Source organism: Peromyscus californicus, unplaced genomic scaffold (genome assembly GCF_007827085.1).
Source record: "Peromyscus californicus insignis strain IS unplaced genomic scaffold, ASM782708v3 Scaffold_11__1_contigs__length_118956290, whole genome shotgun sequence".
Taxonomy (NCBI): Eukaryota; Metazoa; Chordata; class Mammalia; order Rodentia; family Cricetidae; genus Peromyscus; species Peromyscus californicus.
The window spans coordinates 105,665,128-105,686,637 of NW_026294402.1; the positions used below are offsets into that span (position 1 = coordinate 105,665,128).

Genomic DNA, 21,510 nt, shown 5'->3' on the forward strand with positions numbered 1-21,510 from the left:
TTTGCACTCACAGGATTCTGTTTGTGTCTTTCAGCTGACATTGGCTTTAACTTCCTCAGCCACCTGTTGGACTTATTTTTGTCCAACCCTTCCGAATTTTATTACCTTAATCCTAACGTTCAAGATAGCAATGGAAACACATTGATGCACCTCCTTTTCCAGAAGGGCATGTTGAAGCGCACGAAGAAGCTGATAGATCTGCTGGTGAAGTTTGACATCAATTTCAACCTGAAGAACAAAGAGGGCAAAGGCGTAAGGCACCGTATTAAGAAAAACGATGCTCTGCTTTTGGCCTGGAACAAAGCTGTGACAGAGAGCCGCCGGAAGAACCGGCAAGACCCTGCTGCCCACCTGGGGAGGCTCTCCAGGTCTTCTGCCCCTGGCCATATGTCTCAGCTCAAGTCCCAAACTTCCTTCAGGTCTCTGCCATGTGGTGCCACTGACAAAACCCTTTCCTCTGGAGTCACAGAGATTCTCCCTGATGTTCAGGTAACCAGGCATGAGCCTGAAGCCATCAGGACACGTTCCCTGAGAGACCGCCTTGTACAGGACATCACAGTTCTGATCCAGCAGGTTGAGTTAGATATGTCTCTACCAGAGGACTATCCCCAGCGAGGCTCTTTCAAGGTAGCAGCTGGCACAGAAGGAAAGAAAGACAAAGTCCAGGGAGCCCAGAGTGGAGGGAGCTCTGGCTGTAGTAGAAACAACCCTGTCGTCTCTGAGGCTGGAGATGGGCATGCTCAGGCAGGCCCAGGGGCCTCACAGCTTGTTCCTGTAGGTAACAGATTGGGAGTGGCCAGTGATAATCAGGAAAATTGGACCATGCAGGAGATTGAGGCCTGTCTGCAGGACTTTGATAACATGACCTGGGAGATCGAGTGCACTTCAGAAATGCTAAAGAAGCTGTCCAGTAAGGTTATGACCAAAGTTATAAAGAAGAAAATAATCCTTGCCATCCAGCAGTTGGGGAATGGTGAATGGACCCAGGGCCTGCAGAAGAGGCTGAAACACTCAAAAGGAAACATCCAACTCTTTGAAGCAAAGCTGGACAAAGGCGCCAGGATGTTGTGGGAGCTTGCCATTGACTTCTCTGCTCGGTGCAGTGAGAACTCTGAGAAAATTATGGGTACAGATCGGAACACCTGCTCTCTGGAAAAATCAGGGCGGGTCTATACAGAGATCATCCGCATCTGGGACATTGTCTTAGATCACTGCAAGCTGTCAGATTCCATCATGGCCATCTGCAGTGCTTATACCCGGGGCTTGTCCTGTGTCCTTCGGAAAAAGCTGAAGGGTATCAACAAAGGGCAGGTATCAGCTAACATGAAAATCCAAAAGAGAATACCCCGATGCTATGTGGAAGACACAGAGGCTGAGAAGAGCATAGAGCAGGTAGATCCTGAGTACTTTCCCCCAGCCAGTGCTGTGGAGACAGAGTATAACATCATGAAGTTCCATAGCTTCAGCACCAACATGGCCTTAAACATCCTCAATGACATGACAGCAACGGTGGAGTATCCATTCAGAGTGGGTGAGCTTGAGTACGCTGTGATTGACCTCAACCCTAGGCCTCTAGAGCCCATCATCCTCATTGGGCGGAGTGGCACCGGGAAAACAACCTGTTGCTTGTACAGGCTTTGGAAGAAATTCCACGTTTACTGGGAGAAAGCTGAGCAGGCAGGAAGCCCATTGCTGTCCAAACAGATCTTGCCAAAGAGAAGATTGGAAGTAGAGCCTGGAAAAGAAGGTTCAGGTCGGGAAGAAGAAGATGAGGAGGAAGAGGAGGGTTCCATCAAAGTGGAGACAGTGGATAATATAGATGAGGAGCAAGAGAGTGAAGGCTGTGCTGGGGGAGCCACAGTAGAGCCAGCAGGGGACAGCCAAATAGCAGAAGGGTGTGTGCCAGAACACCCACACCAGCTGGAACATCTGCATCAGATCTTTGTGACCAAGAACCACGTTCTGTGTCAGGAGGTGCAAAGGAATTTCATTGAGCTCACCAAGTCTACCAAGGCCACCAGTCACTACAAACCCCTGGATCCCAGTGTCCACAAACTCCAGGACCTGAGGGACGAGAACTTCCCGCTGTTTGTCACTTCCAAACAGCTGCTCCTCCTGCTTGATGCTTCTCTGCCCAAACCATTTTTTCTGAGAAATGAAGATGGAAGCTTAAAAAGAACCATTGTAGGATGGTCCACACAGGAAGAGTTTAGCATCCCCAGCTGGGAAGAGGATGATGAAGAGGTTGAGGCTGATGGGAACTATAGTGAGGAGGAGAAAGCTACAGAAACACATGCAGGTGATAGTGATCCCCGAGTATATGTGACATTTGAGGTGTTCACCAATGAGATATGGCCCAAAATGATCAAAGGGAGAAGTTCCTACAACCCGGCACTGATTTGGAAAGAAATAAAATCATTTCTGAAGGGCTCTTTTGAGGCTCTTAGTTGTCCTCATGGGAGACTGACTGAGGAAGCCTATAAGAAGTTAGGAAGGAAACGATCCCCCAATTTCAAAGAAGACAGGAGTGAGATCTACAACCTCTTCTGCTTGTATCAGCAGATCAGGTCCCAGAAAGGATACTTTGATGAAGAAGATGTCCTGTACAACCTGTCCTGGAGGCTGTCAAAGCTCAGGGTACTCCCCTGGTCTATCCACGAGCTCTATGGTGATGAGATTCAGGATTTCACCCAAGCAGAGCTGGCATTGCTGATGAAATGCATCAATGACCCCAATGCCATGTTCCTCACTGGAGACACTGCCCAAAGCATCATGAAGGGTGTGGCCTTCCGCTTCAGTGATCTGCTCTCTCTGTTCCACTATGCCAGCAGAAACACGGTAGATAAGCAGTGTGCTGTCCGAAAGCCCAAGAGGATTCACCAGCTGTACCAGAATTACAGATCTCACTCAGGTACCTCAGGCCATGGCTCATCTGCTGGGGAGGGCCTGGAGCATTGGCCTTGGGCTGTGTCTGTATCAGAAGTAAGAGCTAGTGGTTTGAAGTTTGCTAGTAAATATGTTCATGAGTAAGAGAGCTTAGGAATTTTGCCTCCACTTGTCTGTAAATGGATCACTGAAAATGGGGTTTGATAGAAATGACCATGTATTCCAGGGAGTTTTTGTGATGCAGACATTTCAGGACAACATTTAAAGTACTCTGGAAACCTTTGCTAACTAGCACTCCTTTGTAGTGCCACCAGTCATCTGGCCAGGGTGCATCTGCTCTAACCTGGTAGAGATTGTTGATGACAAGGAGCAATTCTTCATATGCTGGTCTTTAACAGCTTTTGTATCTCTCAGAATTTTACAGTCGTAGGAAGTGACAGCAGGCAGGCAGGAGCAACAGCAGGTGGCATTGTTGACGGGCACAGAAGTTGTGCAGGCACCAGGGAGTAGAACCTTTAACTCTACAAATGCTACAGCTCTTGTGTAGGCCTGGAAGTCAGAATTTCTTTTTTTTTTTTTTAATTTGAAATTAAAAAAAATTAAAATACAGGTACATCACTTTACCCCTCATTATATTCCCCCCAAAGCCTCCCATCTACCCCCTCCTTCTCAAATTCATGGCTTCCTATTCTTTAATTATTATTGTTTTACACACACACACACACACACACACACACACACACACACACACACACACACACAAAACCTACTCAGTCTGTTCAATGTTGTTTGTAGGGGACTTATCCTCAGGGAAGACCAATTAATTATCCCTCTCTCCGAAGTACAGCAGTAGTGGTAGGGCCCACTTTCCCGCTTCCACATTAGCATGTTTGTGGGTGTTAGCATTGTTCAGAGAACAAGGCTGAAAATCAGGATTTCTTTACCCTTGGCTACATTTGGTGTTGCACCTTCCAGGTGGGTTTAAGTACCAGGACTCTTCAGCTCTTGACAGTGGCCACTGGTTTAACTCTCAAGCCTGGGGGTCTCTGAAACCATCCAATTGTTTGAAGCCTTCCAGGCACCTGGGCCTACAGTGTCTCTTTGGCTCCTTAATGGACCTTCTCCTTCTGCAGCCTTAGTTCTCTTCTCCTTCTGTTTTCTCCATCCCACCTCCCTGTCCTGTCTGCTCTGCTGAACTCAGTGCTTCTTCATCAGCCAGCTGCATGTCAACTGCTCAGCTGCGGCCACCTCTACGATCATGGCCTTTCTCCTGCCGCTGTCTTCACGACACTCTGCTGCCTCAGCTGACTGACTGCTTCTTTCTTGATGTTACCAGTTCAGTGGACTCAAAGTAGAGGAGAAAAGATCATTCACTTCTAGAAGCCTTGTATTGTGTCTAATATTGTGACACTGAGGGAGGGAGGCAGCTCAGGAGGAGGTCTCTCAGCTACCTGAACCAAACGGCCTGCTTATACAGCAGAACAGGGATTCTTGTACCAATCACAGCACACCTTGAATGTGAACAGTGGTTGTCTCTTTAATACCATTCCCAGCTACCCTTCTGCTAAGTCACTAGGGGAATTACTCTTCCTCTGGTGTAGGTAGAAATTGTTGCAGGGCCATCTAGAGTTCATTGAGCCTAGTGATAGCAAAGTTTCCTAGAAACGGAAAAAGTCCTGACTGAGGCTGTGCCTTCAGGAGCTGGGTTAGTCAGCTGCCACCATTTTATAGTTTTCTCAAGGCATTCATGGAATTCCAAATGGCTGGCGCTGGCACAAGGGTAAGTCCACTGGCTGTTTGACTGACAGTCCTTTTGCTCAAGATGGCCAGGGCAGCAAGGGAGAATCCAACAGCTGTCAATTAGGGCATCAAAGTGCCCTACCTCCCAACTTCCTTGCTTGTTTATAAGACATTAAAGAACTTATTAATTCTGAATGTGGTGGTGCACACTTTTAATTCCAGGACTCTGCAGGCAGAGGCAGGCAAATCTTTGAGTTCAAGGCCAGCCTGGTTTACGTAGTGAGATCCTGTCTCAACAACAAAACCCAAAAAGGACTTAATAACTCTAATGATGAACTTCGTATTTTAACAATACTTAACACTTGTCCAGTGCCATCAAGAAAAGGCAAGTCTACTTTATCTATCCCAGAAATACCTGCTTAGAGTAAGTAATATTTGGTTAATAATTCATCAGCCCTTAAAACAGCTTTTCTCTCAAACAAGCAAATTGGGAAATAATATACACTTGAACACTTTTTTTCCTTTTGCATTTTCCATGTATCTGCATGTTGTGTGTGTGTGTGTGTGTGTGTGTGTGTGTGTGTGTGTGTGTGTGTCCATGTGTCCATGTGTGTCCATAAGTGTATTGGTACACACATGTGGGTATGCAGATAGGTGTACATGCATGTGTGTATAGAGGCCCAAGGCTGAAGTTAGAAGTCACCTTTGATCCTTCTCTAACTTATTTATTGAGGCAGCCATCCCTCATTGCTCTCTTCTTTTTACTCCCTGGCAACAGCTCATCTTTGTTTCCATGGAGTTGCCTATTATGGATGTCTCATGTGAGTAGAAGGATACAGTATGTGTCTATTTTGTATGGTTTATGTTACTTAATATTTCAAGGTTTACCCGTTATATCCAAGCATAGCATAGTATGTGTATTTTCCTTTTATGGTTGGCCTGTATTCCTTATATATGGTGATAGCAAAAATTACTTACCTAGTTTCCTGGATGATATTTAAGTGAATTCCATTGTTCACCATGGTACTTTTGTGCCCTGTTTAGGCCCCCGTTAGTGCAAATCTTTGGCCCTTGCTAGATCTTAACGAAAGGGAATCACAGTTGGCAACAGATTTTCTTAGGAACAGCAGTTACTAATTATGTTCATGATTGCTCTATATTGGAAATTTGTAATAATTAAAGAATTAAATAATACATTTTCTTCTTACTATTTGATAATAGTTGTGATAACACATGGAATTTCATGGTGTTCTGCATGTAATTACATTGTAATCTATCTAGTGTTAGGCAAATGACATATGGCTTCTAAGGGAACTAGAGAGACCCAGAAAGATAGGTATTCAGTCTAACTTAAGATCCCATCACTTAGAGGAGTTCAGTTATTTCTAAGGTGATAGAGTCCATTAGTAATATCCCCATCGTTTCGTCTGCCCCATTGGGTGCTTGTACAGATTCCATGGAGTGATTTTCATGAGGTTGACTGTTGTCTCTCAGACTTTAGTCAGTATTGCTTCAGAGTATAGATAAGAAATGAGACCTGGTGGAAAAAAGCTTTTTGCAAAGTATATTCTTTGGCTCTGATAATTTTTCTTTGTACGGTACTATTTCAGCAGTAAACGGATGATAGAGGCTTTGGTTGTCTTCAGCTAACAATTACTGATGCTGTTACCATGATAATATTGCTTCCAGTGCTATGGGGACCAATGAGAGGAGACAGGGTTCTTACTATATTCTTACCATATTCATATGGACATTCCAGTATCTGTAGTTGTAGAGACTTGTCTTCCTTGAATTCTTTAGGCAGTGATCTTCCAATTGTCATCAGAAGTGGCGATCAGTACAGCAGCACATTTCTGCCTTCGTCCACTACACCCAGAGTGAGATGGGCTGGGACCACATTGTTACCCAAGTGGGAACTAAATATAAGCTTGGAATGAAGTATTCTGCCTGGGTCAGTGATGTATACTGCCTCATTTGTGAAAAGGAAAACCAAACAAATAACCAAAAAAACCTCAGCCATACTGTGTAGTGTCTGACAGATACTTTCTCCTTCATCCTAGGAATCCTCAATCTTGCATCTGGAGTGGTGGACTTACTTCAGTTCTACTTCCCAGAATCCTTTGATCGCCTTCCAAGAGATTCTGGACTTTTTGATGGTCCCAAACCAACTCTCTTGGACTCTTGCAGTGTAAGCGACTTGGCAATTTTGCTGCGAGGGAACAAAAGAAAAACCCAGCCCATTGAATTTGGTGCCCACCAGGTAAGCTTGTTGGGATTGTATGTTCTGAAATAAGTCAGTTTGAAGTTTCAGTCATGAAGAAGAAACAGCAGCTGAATTATTGCGCAAGAATCCAGTAGCTCTTGATCCAGAATGGGTGAGTGCTTGAGAAAGGCCATTGACTGGGACTATCTTTCCAGTCCTTGCTGACCATGTCCATCCTGGCCATTTCTCTCTAAAACCATTACTCATTTCCTAGGGAAACAGATGGCACTTTCCTTTATTTGTCTTTATAGAATCTCATATTGTTTGGGTTTATTTTACTTTAGGTGATTCTTGTCGCCAATGAAACGGCAAAGGAGAAAATTCCAGAAGAGCTGGGTTTAGCACTTGTGCTAACTGTTTATGAGGCAAAAGGATTGGAATTTGATGATGTCCTCCTTTACAACTTTTTTACTGATTCTGAGGTATGTCACATAGAATTCTCTCCACACAGTCCAGGTCTGTGCCTGAGCGGAACTTCTGCTCTGCGGAAGACAGTTTGGAGCTAAGATTGAGAGTTTGTCACAGGTGCCTGTGTGTGTTGTAGAGCATCTTGTATTTAGTGTGGGGGTTTGTGAGTTAATGAGGGGGTTGAGAATAGCTGTGGGCTGTTCCACAGTGTGTCATGGGCTACTTTTCCCTCTACACATCCCTGGCTCTCTTGTATTTGTGTCTTCTGAATGGCCAGAACTCAGGGGCCAGTTTTCTTTAGCTGCTGTTATCATTGGCTCCCAGGGATGCATGCCTAAGTTGGAGCAAGTTCTAAGGAGAGCCATACATGAAGGCAAGGTTAGGGATGTCCACTCTATGAGGACAGAACTGGGCAAAAGCAGCTGATAGAAAAACAGCTCCAGGAAGACAGTGAGGCTTGGTTCCAGTCTGCTGGATCAGGTAATGTGGGTGACACAAACGCCACCCTGTCTCTAGCTCCCTTTGGCATGCTTCACTATCACAGCTTCACACATGTAGACCACAGTAGCCAGAGTCCCTGGATTGACCCAGTGACTTCTCTGTCAGCCACTGCCTTAATGTAGTTCCTGGGTCCTTGCCATGTGTTGTGTTTTGTTTTTTAAGTCTCCAAATTACTGTTGGAGAACCACTAAGTCAAGACCATTGCCTATGGCGTCTAGCCACTGGCTTCCTTTCACTAACATTGTCTTTTGGTGGGGACTCAGGATGGCTGCTATGGGTCTTCTTTGTGCTATAGCTGGCTGTGTTCTGGTCCCTGTTGCAGACTTTCTGTTACATACTTGGAGAGGCTATTTTACACCTAAATCAGAGCACCTTTAGCTGTGATTCCTTAAAATCTATTTCTGATCTGACCCTTGAAATAGAATCTTTCCTTAAATTTTTCTGATCATTCTTAAATGTCATATTTGATTTAACAGTATTTATGTCTGGTACTGCAACAGGTGCTTCACAGTTTATAAAGACCTTTTTGAATGCAGTGTCTCATCCCGCCAATGCTCTGAGGTCCTAAGTATTTTTATGACCTTTGTTCGGTAGGTAATGCCAAAGGTTATTGGGTTAAGTAAGTTGTCCAAAGTTATAATATTCATAGCAGAATCTGAAGAAAACCCAAATGCTTTGAGCTCCAAATACTTTTTGTTTGTCCTCCCTTCCTTTTCACATGTGAATTGGCTTCTAGAACCTTCCACAATGAATAGCTCTATCATGCCATTTCTTATGTCCACCCCTTCCTGGGAGGCTTGTTAAGAAAAGCAGATGCATGCTCATTAACCCTGCTACCATTGTTCATCTCTGAGGTCTAACTTTTTTTTCCTAATAACACATCCACTGGTCATGGTTGGACTGAGGCTCTCCTGAAAGAGAAAGGGGTAAGAATTTGTTATTCCTGTCCTTTATTAAGTGCCATTTGTATGCACATGCCAGTGATAAAGTCAAAGGTCAAAGATTTAAGGATCTATATGGGGGAGCTTTGCTTTACAAAAAAAGTTACTCTTTTCACCTGCTCTTGGGAATGGCACAGGCTTCTCTCTGTCCTCCTGCTGCCGACTGAGAATTCTGTGAAATTCAGAAATACAAAAGCAACAAACACCTAAACTGAATCTTTTGGTAGCATTTGCTTTATTCTGTGTACATAATGAGACCTCTAGTGAGATTTTGATATAGTGCTTCCTGGTGTAATGCAATTGTGCATTCCCTGGTGCAAAGTATGCCCCCAATTTATCCTTTACAATCTCTAGACCAGAAAAATGCTACAGGGAGAGGAAATGCATTAAAAAAAAAGAGGTGAGGGAAGGCAAATCAAACCTCCCCCACTCCATGGTCTGAAATTCAGGTTTCTTTCGAGGTGGCTGGATGAAAGTTGCTGAACAGTGATCAATATTTGACATGGGGGACAGTGGAGATCGTCTGTCTTTGTCTCTCTTAGTGTCCCAGGCAGGCATTGCTTTGGAACATCTGGCATTTGGGCCTGGGTGGGGGTTTGGGCCTGGATGTGCATGGACATGGGTGGACACTGTCTGTAGTTCTTCTCTGTAGACTGATTTTGCTGATCAACCACACAATCCCAGGTTGTCTTCGGAGTGGGGAGGCAACAAGGGGTGGTCGTGCCAGACCCTCACCTTAGGGGAGAAGTTACTCTCTCAGACAGCCCTACACTATCCTCCTTGGGAATTTAGAACGGTGATTGCTATATACACTATTTTTGAGGGCATTCTTTGTTTCACACTCATATGTGAGAGGGATGGGGGGGGACCTTGAGCCACAAATTTTATGGGAGACTTGCTAGTGGAATCCAGGCCTTTTCCTTGGAAGAAGCAGCTCTTTTCATTGTCCCAAGTGCTGCAGGCCTGTTATCTTTGCTATGAACACACATACACCTTCCTGTCTCCATCTTGAAAATAAAAAAGGTTTGCTTCCTAAAATAGGTAGCCACAAACCATCTGAGCAGGTTTGCTTCTCTCCCAGCAGTTGAACATATATGGCGCTTCCCTGGCCCCTTTGGCAGTCATTTTGCCTCTTTGCCTGCCAGGAGGGTCCTCTTGAATGCCAGCATTTTTACCTGCTTTCCTTGACTCTGCTTGCTAAGTAGCTTTGCAAAGAGGATGTCATGAGTATGTCCTAAAGAGTTTTTCTAAACCTTTCAGCTATTCAAATGACTTCACCTATGCTTGACTTCATTTTTTGAAGTATAGTAATGAATCACATAATTGATTTTAATAGTAAAACAACCAGCTCTGTTTAGTAGACAGTGTTTTAGGCATTTAACTTAGTTTAATCATGTAGTTAAACAGAATAACCTAAAGCAAGCATCTATCAGCTCTATCTACTCTGTGCTTTGGGCATCCTTGAACATCACAAAGGTGTCCAGTTGGCACCGCTTTACAAAAATGAAAGGCTGGGAGAATAAAGTGGCTGCATTTAGAGGACACAGAGAATTGTGGAATTTGAGACTCCTTGGAATTTTGCATTTTAAGTACCACATGTACTGGGCAATTCAGCCTTGCTGGGGTCAGAAACCAATTCTGAAGCCTGCTGATCAATTCCAATCTACTGGCTACTTCTCATATCTTCATATTAAAAATGGATTTTTTGGTTTTGAATGGTTAGAAAAAACTCAAAGAATAATATCTCATGGCACATGGAAATTATGTGAAACTCAGTTTAGCATTGACCAATATCTTTATTGGAATATAGCATGTCCATTCATTCACATGTTGTCTGTGGTTACTTAAGCACTGTGGCAGGTTGACCAATGAAAGACCATGTAACATGCAAGTATGGCCCTTTGCAGTGGTTCTCAACCTTCCTAATGCTGTGACCCTTTAATACAGTTCCTCGTGTTGTACTGACCCCCAACCATAAAATTTCATTATTTCATAACTGTAATTTTGCTACTGTTATGAATCATAATGTAAATATCTGTTTTTAGATGGTCTTAGGCAACCCCTGTGAAAAGGTCATTTGACCTTCCAAGGGTTTCACAACCTACAGGTTGAGAACCACTTCTTTAGAGGAAAACTTACCATCCCCTAGTCATATAACCACCTTAGCTTTGGGGGTTTGGGTAAAAGAAAGAATGAATTAAAAACAAGTACTATGCCCTCAACATTATCTCCTTCTCTTTACAAACAAATTGAGTTGTTCTGTTATCCACTATTTTAAGAACATTGTGTCCAAGGTCAGATAGTAAGTGGAAAAATTAGTTATTAATATGCCTTGTCTACCTTATGTCATGTCACATGCAGCATCTGCTTTTTCTCCATTCATTGGTTGATTAATTTAGATAATTCTGCCACCTGTGTCTAAATGTTGTTCCTATGCGGTATTTCTTAACCACATTGTGAGAAGGAGTAAGGCTCCCTCTGTCCTTACTACTTGCTGATATTCTTTGAATTGCTGTAACACCCTGGGCCCTTAGCATTCTTGCCCGTGGAGGGTTCCTCTGTCTGGCTTCTCAGTCATTTACCCAAGTGTTGGTGTATTTTCATGGTGGCTTCTCTGACTCCTGCCTGTGCAGCCTCAGTTCCTCCCATCTATTCTGAGGCCATGGGATGTATCCCCATACGGCTTGTGTTGAAGGCTCCACACCTGTGGTTGGGGCTCAGTTTTCTAAGAAGCTTGGGAGGCACTTTATAAGCAAATGCTGTTGTTCTTCAACTTGTTGTTGTTGTTCAGGCTTACAAGGAATGGAAGATCATTTCCTCATTCATACCGTCATCTGACTCCAGAGAAGAAAACTGGCCATTGGTTGAAGTTCCCCTGGAGAAATCAAGCTCCTCTCAGGCTCGGTCCCTTATGGTGAACCCAGAAATGTACAAGGTGAATATCTGCAATTTATCCACACACTGATTTAATATGGAACCTGCAAATAAGACTTGGAGAGAAGATGAGCTGAAAAATGGAGCCTTACACCGGACTATCCTTCTGTTACATTGACAGTGGGATGGGAAAGGAAAGGCGGTCTTGTCTGCCCCCTCCCTCTCATTGACAGTGGGATGGGGAAGGAAAGGCGGTCTTGTCTGCCCCCTCCCTCTCATTGACAGTGGGGTGGGGAAGGAAAGGCGGTCTTGTCTGCCCCCTCCCTCTCTACAGATCACTGGACCTGATGGAGGTAGAAGGGCCTTCCATCTCCTCCGGAACTAAACTTTATTCAGAGAAGTTGATAAAATCACAGAATGTGTCTGAAGTAGTTAAGTAACAATGATAGTTGCCATACAAGGCATGACTGTCTTAATTTTAAAAAGCAAGTCACACACACACACACACACACACACACACACACACACACACACACACACACCTTAAAGAAAAAGCAAGTCACAGCATTTGTGAGGTCCTGGTATCCTTCTCAAAGGTTTGCAATAATTCTTTAAAACTTAATTTTTATAAAAGGTTTATTTTTATTACTTATGTATGTGTGTTTGGGTTCCTGGGGAAGCTGGTAGAGGATGTTGGATTCACTGGAGCTGGAGTTACTGTCATCCATGAGTTACCGGCTGGGAACTTACATGACAGGGAATGGAATTCAGTTCTCTGCAAGAGCAGCTAGTGATGTTAACTGCAGAACAAACTTTGTAGTCTCTAAAACTTTTCTTTCTTTCTTTTTTTTTTTTTTTGTGGGCCAATGAGATGGCTCAGTGGGCAAAATGCTTGCCAGGCAAACCTGACTACCTGAGTTCAATTCCTAGAACCTACATATAAGGAGAAGGAGAGAACTTACTCCACAAAGTTGTCTTGTGACTTGTACACATGTGCTCACAATGCCCATATCCTATACATACAGATAATAAATAAAATTAAATTAAAAATTGGCATAGTTTTTTATATTTTTCTAAGATCAGAGTAAGCTCCTTAAACCATATTCACATTGTCACTTGGACACAAGACTCATCATCTGTGTCCTAAATCTTATTAGCTTCTCAATGGAGAGCTGAAACAGCTGTACACTGCCATCACACGGGCTCGGGTCAACCTTTGGATCTTTGATGAAAACCTAGAGAAACGGGCTCCTGCTTTCAAATATTTCATTAGGAGAGATTTTGTCCAAGTTGTAAAGACAGATGAAAATAAAGGTAAGATCTCATTAAATTATAGGTAAGATCTCATAAAAATATTCTTACTGTCAGAGGAGAGATGTGTCTCTCTACTGTTCTGATTGTCATGTAGAAAGGGCAGTTTTTGTTGTTTTATAATGCTGAAGATTAAACCCAGGCCCTTATGCATGTGAGGCTGAATGCTCTACCACTGATCTATGCTTCTGGTCTGGGATGTAGAGTTCTGTTTTGGTTAATAGCACCTTCTCCATGATTTTCTCAGAAAAAGCATTTTAACTTTTTTTTTTTTTTTTTTTTTTTTTTTTTTTTTTTGGTTTTTCGAGACAGGGTTTCTCTGTGTAGCTTTGGCTATCCTGGAACTCACTCTGTAGTCCAGGCTGGCCTCGAACTCACAGAGATCCGCCTGCCTCTGCCTCCCGAGTGCTGGGATTAAAGGCGTGCGCCACCACCGCCCGGCTGCATTTTAACTTTTTTATGTTAAGGTGTCCGGGAAAGAGTGTCTGTTGCATATTTGGGGACACTTTGCTACTTTAGGGAAGTTCTGTTATTTGTCCTTTAAAAGTGAGTGTTTTGGATAAGGGCTGCAGGAACTAGGTCACAGTGTTATAATACAAGTTACTATAAGCTTGTGGGCAGCTTGATTGAAATTGCCTATCAAAATGAAGATCACATAGTCCTATTTGTAATAATAAGAAAATGAAAGTAGTTCAAATATCCAGCATGGAAAAGGCTAAAATATCATGCAATTATTAAAAAGACTAAGATGGATTTCTACTTATTGATATGGAAAGATGTTCAAGATGTGATACATAAAAACAAGCAAAATACAAACAGTATAATATGATCCAATTTTAAAGAACTTTATATTAATACAAATGTAAGAACTGTATGTACATTAGCATATAGCAGAATAGAACATTTGCATGTACATATGTATATAAATATGCATATGAAATCTGTCTGTGTGCCTATAACTGTCAAACCAAACTCATTTTGCACACTGGTACATTAAGGATTAGGTTATTGAGTGTCTTGTTACTGTTCTATTGCTATGAAGAAAGATGCTATGACCAAGGGAACTCTTAGAAAGCTTTGAATTAGGGGCTTGCTTACAGTTTCAGAGGAGTAGTTGGTGATCATTATGGTAGGAAGAAGACAGGCATAGTGTGGAGTAGTAGCTGAGAGCTTTACATCCTGATCTATAAGTAGCAGGCAGCAGGCAGAGAGAGACACTGGACCTGGCATGGGCTTTTGAAAACTTCAAGGCCCATCCCCATACCTCTTCCAACAAGGCCACACCTCCCAATCCTTCCCAAACAGTTCCACTAACTGGGGATCAAGCATTTAAACATATGTGCCAATAGGGGTCATTCTCATTCAAACCATCACAGTGAGATTGATTGGACTGTCTGACTCTCTGGCTTCTGAATGTCACAGCACAAGGACCAAGAATTCAGATGGCAAGGGAGTCATCATTTGTATCTATTCAACTCCTGGTTATGAGTAACAGAAGGCCCCATGGTGAGTGGGTCTGGATAAAGAAAATGCATAAATACACATTTGCACAGCTGCTACTTCTGAAGCAGATGTTACAATGCTTCCCTTTGTATAGACCTTGTGGATATGTGTTTGTTGAGTAGATGTGGACATCATTTCCTTCTCCTTTAGATACTCTGCAGTATTAGAAGGGTTTAAAAACGATCATATATTATTATTATTGTAATTTACAAAGATTAGCTAATTAAAAAATGAAGTTCTCTGAGTAAGAGAACCATGAAGAAGAACAACCTTCCCTCTATGGAGAAGAAAACTGCCTTTTTTCTTGAGAACTAGTCAATGAGTTGGTTCCTCTAGACTATGGTTAGTTTCTCGAAGGGTTATCTACTTATCAGAGCTTACCTACTGTAGAGAGGCTTGCTGCTTGCCTGGCTATTTCTGGTTATTGCTCATAGCTCAAATGGGGACCAGGATCCAATGTTCTTTTCCTAGAGTCCAACTGTTGTGCTATGTGAGAAAAGTTGAAGGCTTAAAATTAAAAATTCATGTTTTCAAGGACCTTGCCATCTGAGTAGTCACATGACCTTGTTTAGGCCCAACTTCCTCTTCATGGACCCTTTTCCCTCCTCACTAAAAAGAAAAGGAGTGGGTTGGCCTAGTATATAATTTTCAATTTGTCTTTTTTTTTTCCTGTTTTGGTTTTTCAAGACAGGGTTTCTCTGTGTAGCCCTGGATGTCTTGGAATGAGATCAGGCTGGCCTTGAACTCAGAGATCTGCCTGCCTCTGCCTCCTGAGTGCTGGGATTAAAGGCGGGTGTCACCACTGCCCTGCTCACTCATACTCCTTTTAATCACCAAATATGCTTTAATACCCACTGGAAGAGATGATTAAGATGAGTAGTTTTTACTTGCAAAGTTAAAATGTTCAAGAATGACAGTTCCTTCTGTATCTTGGTAGCAGTAGGAGCACAAGAGCAAGGGCAGGCTTAACCACAAGCTGTAGTTGAACACAGGAAACTCTCCTAGGCCGTCTGTCTCTCCAGTCCAGGGAATGTGAGATGAGTGTGGTGATGATACACTTTGGGCTGCTTTAGCACACTCACCTGTAGGATGGGGTTTGGCTGTGGGAATATACTCCCACCTGGAACATGGAGTCCACACTCAAGGTTGCAGTCATTCATTGCTGCACTGTGCTTCAGAAGACTCTGGAAGGAAAGCAGGGAGGGAGCAGGCTGTGAAGCTCTGTCTGGGTTTTGCTCATTCTGAACACGGTTGCCTTGCTTCTCTAGTTGCTACTCATTAGTCTAGGCATCTCTGGTCCCTTGAGCTTTGATCTGGCTTGCTGACATTGTCTTGGTGTTCGCTGTATCTCTGGTCCTTCATGAGCTGTGCATTGCTGCTTGTTGCTGGTGACATACTGAGGGCCATGGGTGGGAGGACTGGTATAGTTACAGGGAGCCTGGTGTGGAACAGAAAGGGCAGACTGTAGATGGTTACAGTAGTGTGTGCCCACCAACAGCAGTGTATTAGATTGTCTACTGTGATGAGGACTACGTCTGCAGTTGGAAGCACAAAAAATGGGTTTTGTTTAGCTTAGAATTTTTCAACTTCACAATGCTATAGAATTGATACACTTCAGTAGAAACCATATTTTGAATTTTCACCTTTTCCTCAGCTGATAATAAGTGGGTACAGTTAGCAACCACAGCGTGCTGGATTGTTAAGCCATGACGTCTGGTAGGTTAGTTAGTTGTTTTTAAAGCTCTTTTGAATTATGATATTTCCAGTTTACTGTGGGGTTTATTGAGATGCAACTCCATCAGAAGCTGAATAGCATGTATTTTGTAAACTCCTGTTACCTTGTTCCTTGTTGAATTCTGGGAGCTTGCTAAGAACTAGTTGGCTTTTTATTTCCAATGAGGAATTAATAATTGCTATGTGTCTTCTAGTTCACAGCTACAGACAAGGAAAGTAGACCAGAATTTAAAAAGCAAATTATGTCTGTTTCTCACTTCCACCTCCTCCTTCTGAAACCTACACCAACCTGTCTTGGTGCTAAAATACATCTTGATGAAGTCTAGAAGGTCAACACAGTGCATTTGCCTGCAATACAGAAACAAAATTGATTTTCTCCCATTTCTAGTAGCTAGAAGTCCAAGATCAAGGAGTAGGCTGGGTTAGTTTCTTCTGAGGCCTCTCTTGGGCTTCCAGATGAAGAACACCTTCTCACTGTGTCCTCACATGATCTTTCCTTTATGTGGTGCAACTGTGGCATGTGTGTGTGTGTGTGTGTGTGTGTGTGTGTGTGTGTGTGGTGTATGTATCCTGATCTCTTACAAGGACACCGTGAGACTGGATTAAGGCCCACCCTAAAAACTTCATTGTATAGCTCTTGTCTACAAATAAAGCCCTATTTTGAAGTAGTAGAGATTAAGAATTCAACAAATGAGCCGGGCGGTGGTGGCGCACGCCTTTAATCCCAGCACTCGGGAGGCAGAGCCAGGCGGATCTCTGTGAGTTCAAGGCCAGCCTGGTCTCCAAAGCGAGTTCCAGGAAAGGCTCAAAGCTACACAGAGAAACCCTGTCTCGAAAAACCAAAAAAAAAAAAAAAAAAAAAGAATTCAACAAATGAATTGGGGGGGGGGGTATAGTTTAGGCCCCAAACAGATATAAGTTGATGGTTACGGCTTAGAGAAACAAACTGACTTTCCACTTTCATTTTAGACTTTGACGATAGCATGTTTGTTAAGACCTCGACTCCTGGTGAGTGGATCACACAAGGAGACTATTATGCCAAGCACCAGTGCTGGAAGGTAAGGAGCTGGGGCCAGAAGCCAAGGGTGAGGGATGCCTGTGACTGCTGGCTTTGGCAGACCTCATGGGAAGGTTTCCCACTGTCACACTGGTGACTACGACATAGTGAGGATGGCAGTGATTGTGCCACTTCTAAGTTTATCCTGACAGTAGAGCCCTCTGCCTGGTTCCCTCCCAGTCAGTGCAGACATGGCAGTCCTTCATTTCAGCAAAGTGCCAGAACATACTGATAGGTAGATAGAGTGTCATGGCCTGTCCCCTGTCAAGGAACCCTCCTATTTATTTTCATGATTGATTTTTGCAGTTCACCAAAACTTTTTATCTCTTCTCTTTGTCAGCTGCAGCTTGTTAGAGATGTTCCCCTCTGTAGCTGCACAATGGCTGCTTCAGCAGCCCTGGGCACCCCACTCAGCAGCATCCCACGAAGGAAGGAGGGCAGACACTTGCTTCTTTAGATCCAAAGTCCCCGGTGGACTTCCCCATACTTTTCCTGGTCAGTACTAGGTCATATGCACCTCTTCTCTGCAAAGTCATCTGGGAGTATAGTCCTGCCTGACAGCTTCAGCCCTGTAGGTAGACTAGATTTTTTTGATCTGGCAAGAAAGGAAGGAGAATGCTGTGGGTAGCAACAGTATCTACTACCACAGGCTGAACTCAGGAAACTCACACCTCCTGGAGCTGACTGCCTGGGCACCTGGGTGACCGGGTACCCATGACTCCAGGTGAAAGCAGCTGCGCTGGCTTTGGCAGATGGCATTCTTTCCTTCTGTACCACATGCATGGGGTCCAGCTTCTCAAGTGTCCCAGAAAGATGCCTGCAGTTTCCCTTCCATGTCTGAATAGACTGTGGGGCTCAGTGTGTTCCTCTAGTAACCCTTCTTATTGGAGTCTGTAGAGCTAGGCCCGAGTGAAGGAATTAGGCAGTGGTGAAGACCCCAGAGCTGCAGGTCAGAACTGATTAAAGCTGCCATGAGGTGTAGACAAGAGACAGAGCTCTTCAAGTTTCCTTAGCCTCAATTCCTAGAAGAGTTATGTTTGCTGTGGCAGGGGAAGTAGTTTACACGTACAGAAAAGAACTCCTGTCTGGGTTTCTCAGCCACCTGTTGCTGCATAACAAATACTCCTGCCCAAACTTAGTAACTTATCACAAGTCATTTGTGCTGCTCCCAGTTCTGTGGGCCAGCAGTTAAATAGCTAAATAGCTTCTGGAGTCACCTAGGGGAATCGTGTGTTGACACTTAGCTGCCATTCAGTTGTGGTGTTCTGTTTCTGGTGATTGGCTGGTTACTGGCTCTGGTAATGGGGAGTGGGTGTGGGGTCACTAGGATTCTTGGAAAACTTGTCTCTGATCCTCTAGCAGGTCACTTTGGGTTAGTACATATGATGCCAGGGTTCAAAGAAATATGGCAGTCCTGGAGGCCTGGTCTCAGAATTAACCCTATAGCACTTCTGCTGAATTCCCTTGGCTGGATAAGTCCCAGCCCACATTAAAGGACAGGGAGATAGACAGACTCATGAATGCTGGGGTAGAATCAGCAAAGGTGCATTCAAAGGAGTGTGGCAGAGGTCAGAGGTATGAGGGCTGTGGCCCCTTCTGATCTCTAGTGATGATGTGAAGAAAAAAACATGCTATTATAGATCTGGTATGTATGGAAAGTCATTTTCAAAATATGTACTATTTAGCTGTAGAAACTGATAGAGCTCCAAACTTTTATTCATTATTGATCCTTGTTATAATTGGTAAGAAGCACTGAACATTTGGCTATTGTTGTAAAATGTGGAGGGAGGTAGCAGGGAGGGAATGGCAAGGCAGGATGGGCAGCGGCAGGTGTGGGCACAAGACCGGAGAGTTATAATATGAACTCTTACCCTTCATTCCTTTCAGAACATCATTGATGTTGCCCATATGTGTTGTCCATGGGTTTCCAATTATTTATCCCTTTAAAAATACCTTTTGAATGTTTGAATCTAAAATTTTTTTAGGGGAGCCGGCACAGATGAGAATGTTATAAAAAGCCTTCTCCTCGCCTGACTTTATTTTGACCCCCGCTAAAGGACTTCAGGACTCAGGTGGCTTATTGAGTTTTTGGCTGCATGTCAATGAATGTGTCAGAACAACCATGCAAGATCATTCATCCAACAAATACTTGTTGAACTATGGGCCAGACATTCTATTTAGATCCTAAAAATATGATGGTGAGCAACCAGTGGTACATAGACAAGGGCACAGTTCAGTGGTTGCAGGTGTCACAGATGAGAGCCAGCTGTCCCCAGAGCCACCTGTCCTGGTCAGGGAAGCCTTCTTTGAGAAAGGGGGTCTTGAGCTGAGATTTGTAGACTAAATGAAATGAACTAGGCAGAGAAAGGAAGGGGGAGCATTTCAGCTAGAACAATGCATGCAAAGGCCCCACCTGGGAAGGAGGGTGGCACTGCTTCCAGGCCCATGGGGCTGGGATGATGGGAGCAAAGAGCATGAGTGGGAGAGGTTGTTGTGTCTGATTCACCAAAAAGCATCACTCAATGCCTCCCATACCAACATTGAGAGCTAATGCCAGTGCAGTGCGAGCCTACTGCTTCTGTAGCTCGTACTGTGAGACAATGCAAGACCTCCTGTATCAGAAGAGCAGCTTTCTGCTGGCCAGGATTTGGGTTATGCTTGGAGACCCTTTGACACTCCTTTGCACACATCATAGTCAGAGGTTTGTTCACACAGATCTGCATGCTCCAAGGATCTGGGCGTGCTCTGATGCCATCTCTATTGCATTTCTACTCCACCACGTCTACACTGGTGTCCACCAGCACACAGGCTGCCACTATAGTTAGCAACTATGTCAAAGCTCAGAAAAGCTGCTGGGTGACTTTGGGCTCATTGCTCGATGGCTCTGACTAAGGTTGCTACTATATACAGTGAGGAGGCATATGCCTTCTGCACGTGGCTGTTGGAAGATTAAACAAAGTTGGTGTTGTGGTGGCCTATAGATATATATGTTGTAGTCACCCTTTTTTCATGGCTACTGGCTATTTCCTAATGAAACCGTTGGGTTGTGTTAGCCGGTCCCACAACTGGGCTCTGTCTTTGGAGACTCTTCACTTTAAATCACCTGCACCTTCCTGCTCTTCCCTGTCAGATTGGGCTGGGCCAGACACAGGGCTCTGTTCATAGTAACATAATGCATGCATTAATTCTTGTTCTGTTACCTCCATTACCTTGCTGGGAATCAAACCTTTGACCCATTCCAGGTTGCAGCTAAGTGTTACCAGAAAGGAGATGCAGTTGAGAAGGAGAAGTTGGCTCTGGCCCACCACACTGCTCTGAATATGAAATCAAAGAAAGTCAGCCCCAAGTAAGTGTCCCAGGATTAGTTCAGATGCTCTCTGATGAGAGCAGCAGGTTGCATATACTAGCCATATTTCATTGACAATGCTGATTTTTCCCCTTCCCCCAGGGAGAAGGAGCTGCAGTATTTGGAACTGGCTAAGACTTACTTGGAGTGTAATGAGCCAAAGCTATCTCTTAAGTGTTTGAGTTACGCTAAGGAGTTCCAGCTCTCTGCCCAGTTATGTGAGAGGCTGGGAAAGGTATGGCTCCAACCCAAAGGTGCTCCTTGAAGAATGGGACTTCATCTGAGCAAATGGAGGGGTGGGCCCTCAGCCTCTGCTTGTGGCAGAAAGAGACTCCAATACTTGAAGGGAGGAGAAGCTGGCCCTGTTATCTGTGATCTTCCTTTCTCCACTTGCTCAACAGAGTGTGTGTCTTTGTGTTCATCCACATCTGTGTTAATATTCAAGGCCTGAAGTCACCCATCGGGAGGCTAAGTCACAGACCCAAACCAGATGGATGTTAGAATATTATTGCTTTCTCTTTCCATATGTTCAGTCTGGAGTCAGCTTGAGTGAATAGTCTGGTGTATACATGGAGACTTTTTTGTGTTCCCAATAATTACCTAGATCATTATGGTCTAATTCAGCATCCACATGCAGCTACTTGATATAAAGTTAATTAAAAGGAAGTAAAGTTAAAAGCTTGAACCTCAGTGTCACTACCCACAGTGTGAATTATCATCATCACAGAATGGAATCATTGCCCAAAACTCTGTTGGGCAGAACTTGTAGTCTGGAACACAGCTTCTCAGTGGTCAGCAAACTGGCAGTGGGCCACAAGTGGCTGCTTGTCTGTGGCAAGATTAAACAGGAGAAGAAAGTAAGCAGTTAGAAATTGTTCATAGGTGCATGCATTGATATGTGCCCAAGCGGTGGTCATTTCCTCAGCAGTTCCTTTGTTTCCTTTTC

The 21,510-nt window shown here is 43.8% G+C and overlaps 1 protein-coding gene across 2 annotated transcripts in view; it reads left to right on the forward strand.

Moving 5' to 3' along the window:
- Window positions 1-21,510, forward strand: part of Trank1 (tetratricopeptide repeat and ankyrin repeat containing 1) — an 88,304-nt gene that overhangs the window by 56,703 nt on the left and 10,091 nt on the right. For both annotated transcript variants that reach the window (XM_052722364.1, XM_052722361.1), the window contains exons 11-18: window positions 35-2,911; window positions 6,687-6,886; window positions 7,174-7,311; window positions 11,531-11,674; window positions 12,771-12,927; window positions 17,131-17,219; window positions 20,461-20,564; window positions 20,667-20,799. In XM_052722364.1, the coding sequence (XP_052578324.1) occupies window positions 35-2,911; window positions 6,687-6,886; window positions 7,174-7,311; window positions 11,531-11,674; window positions 12,771-12,927; window positions 17,131-17,219; window positions 20,461-20,564; window positions 20,667-20,799 (3,842 nt within the window). The remainder of the gene's footprint in view (window positions 1-34; window positions 2,912-6,686; window positions 6,887-7,173; window positions 7,312-11,530; window positions 11,675-12,770; window positions 12,928-17,130; window positions 17,220-20,460; window positions 20,565-20,666; window positions 20,800-21,510) is intronic.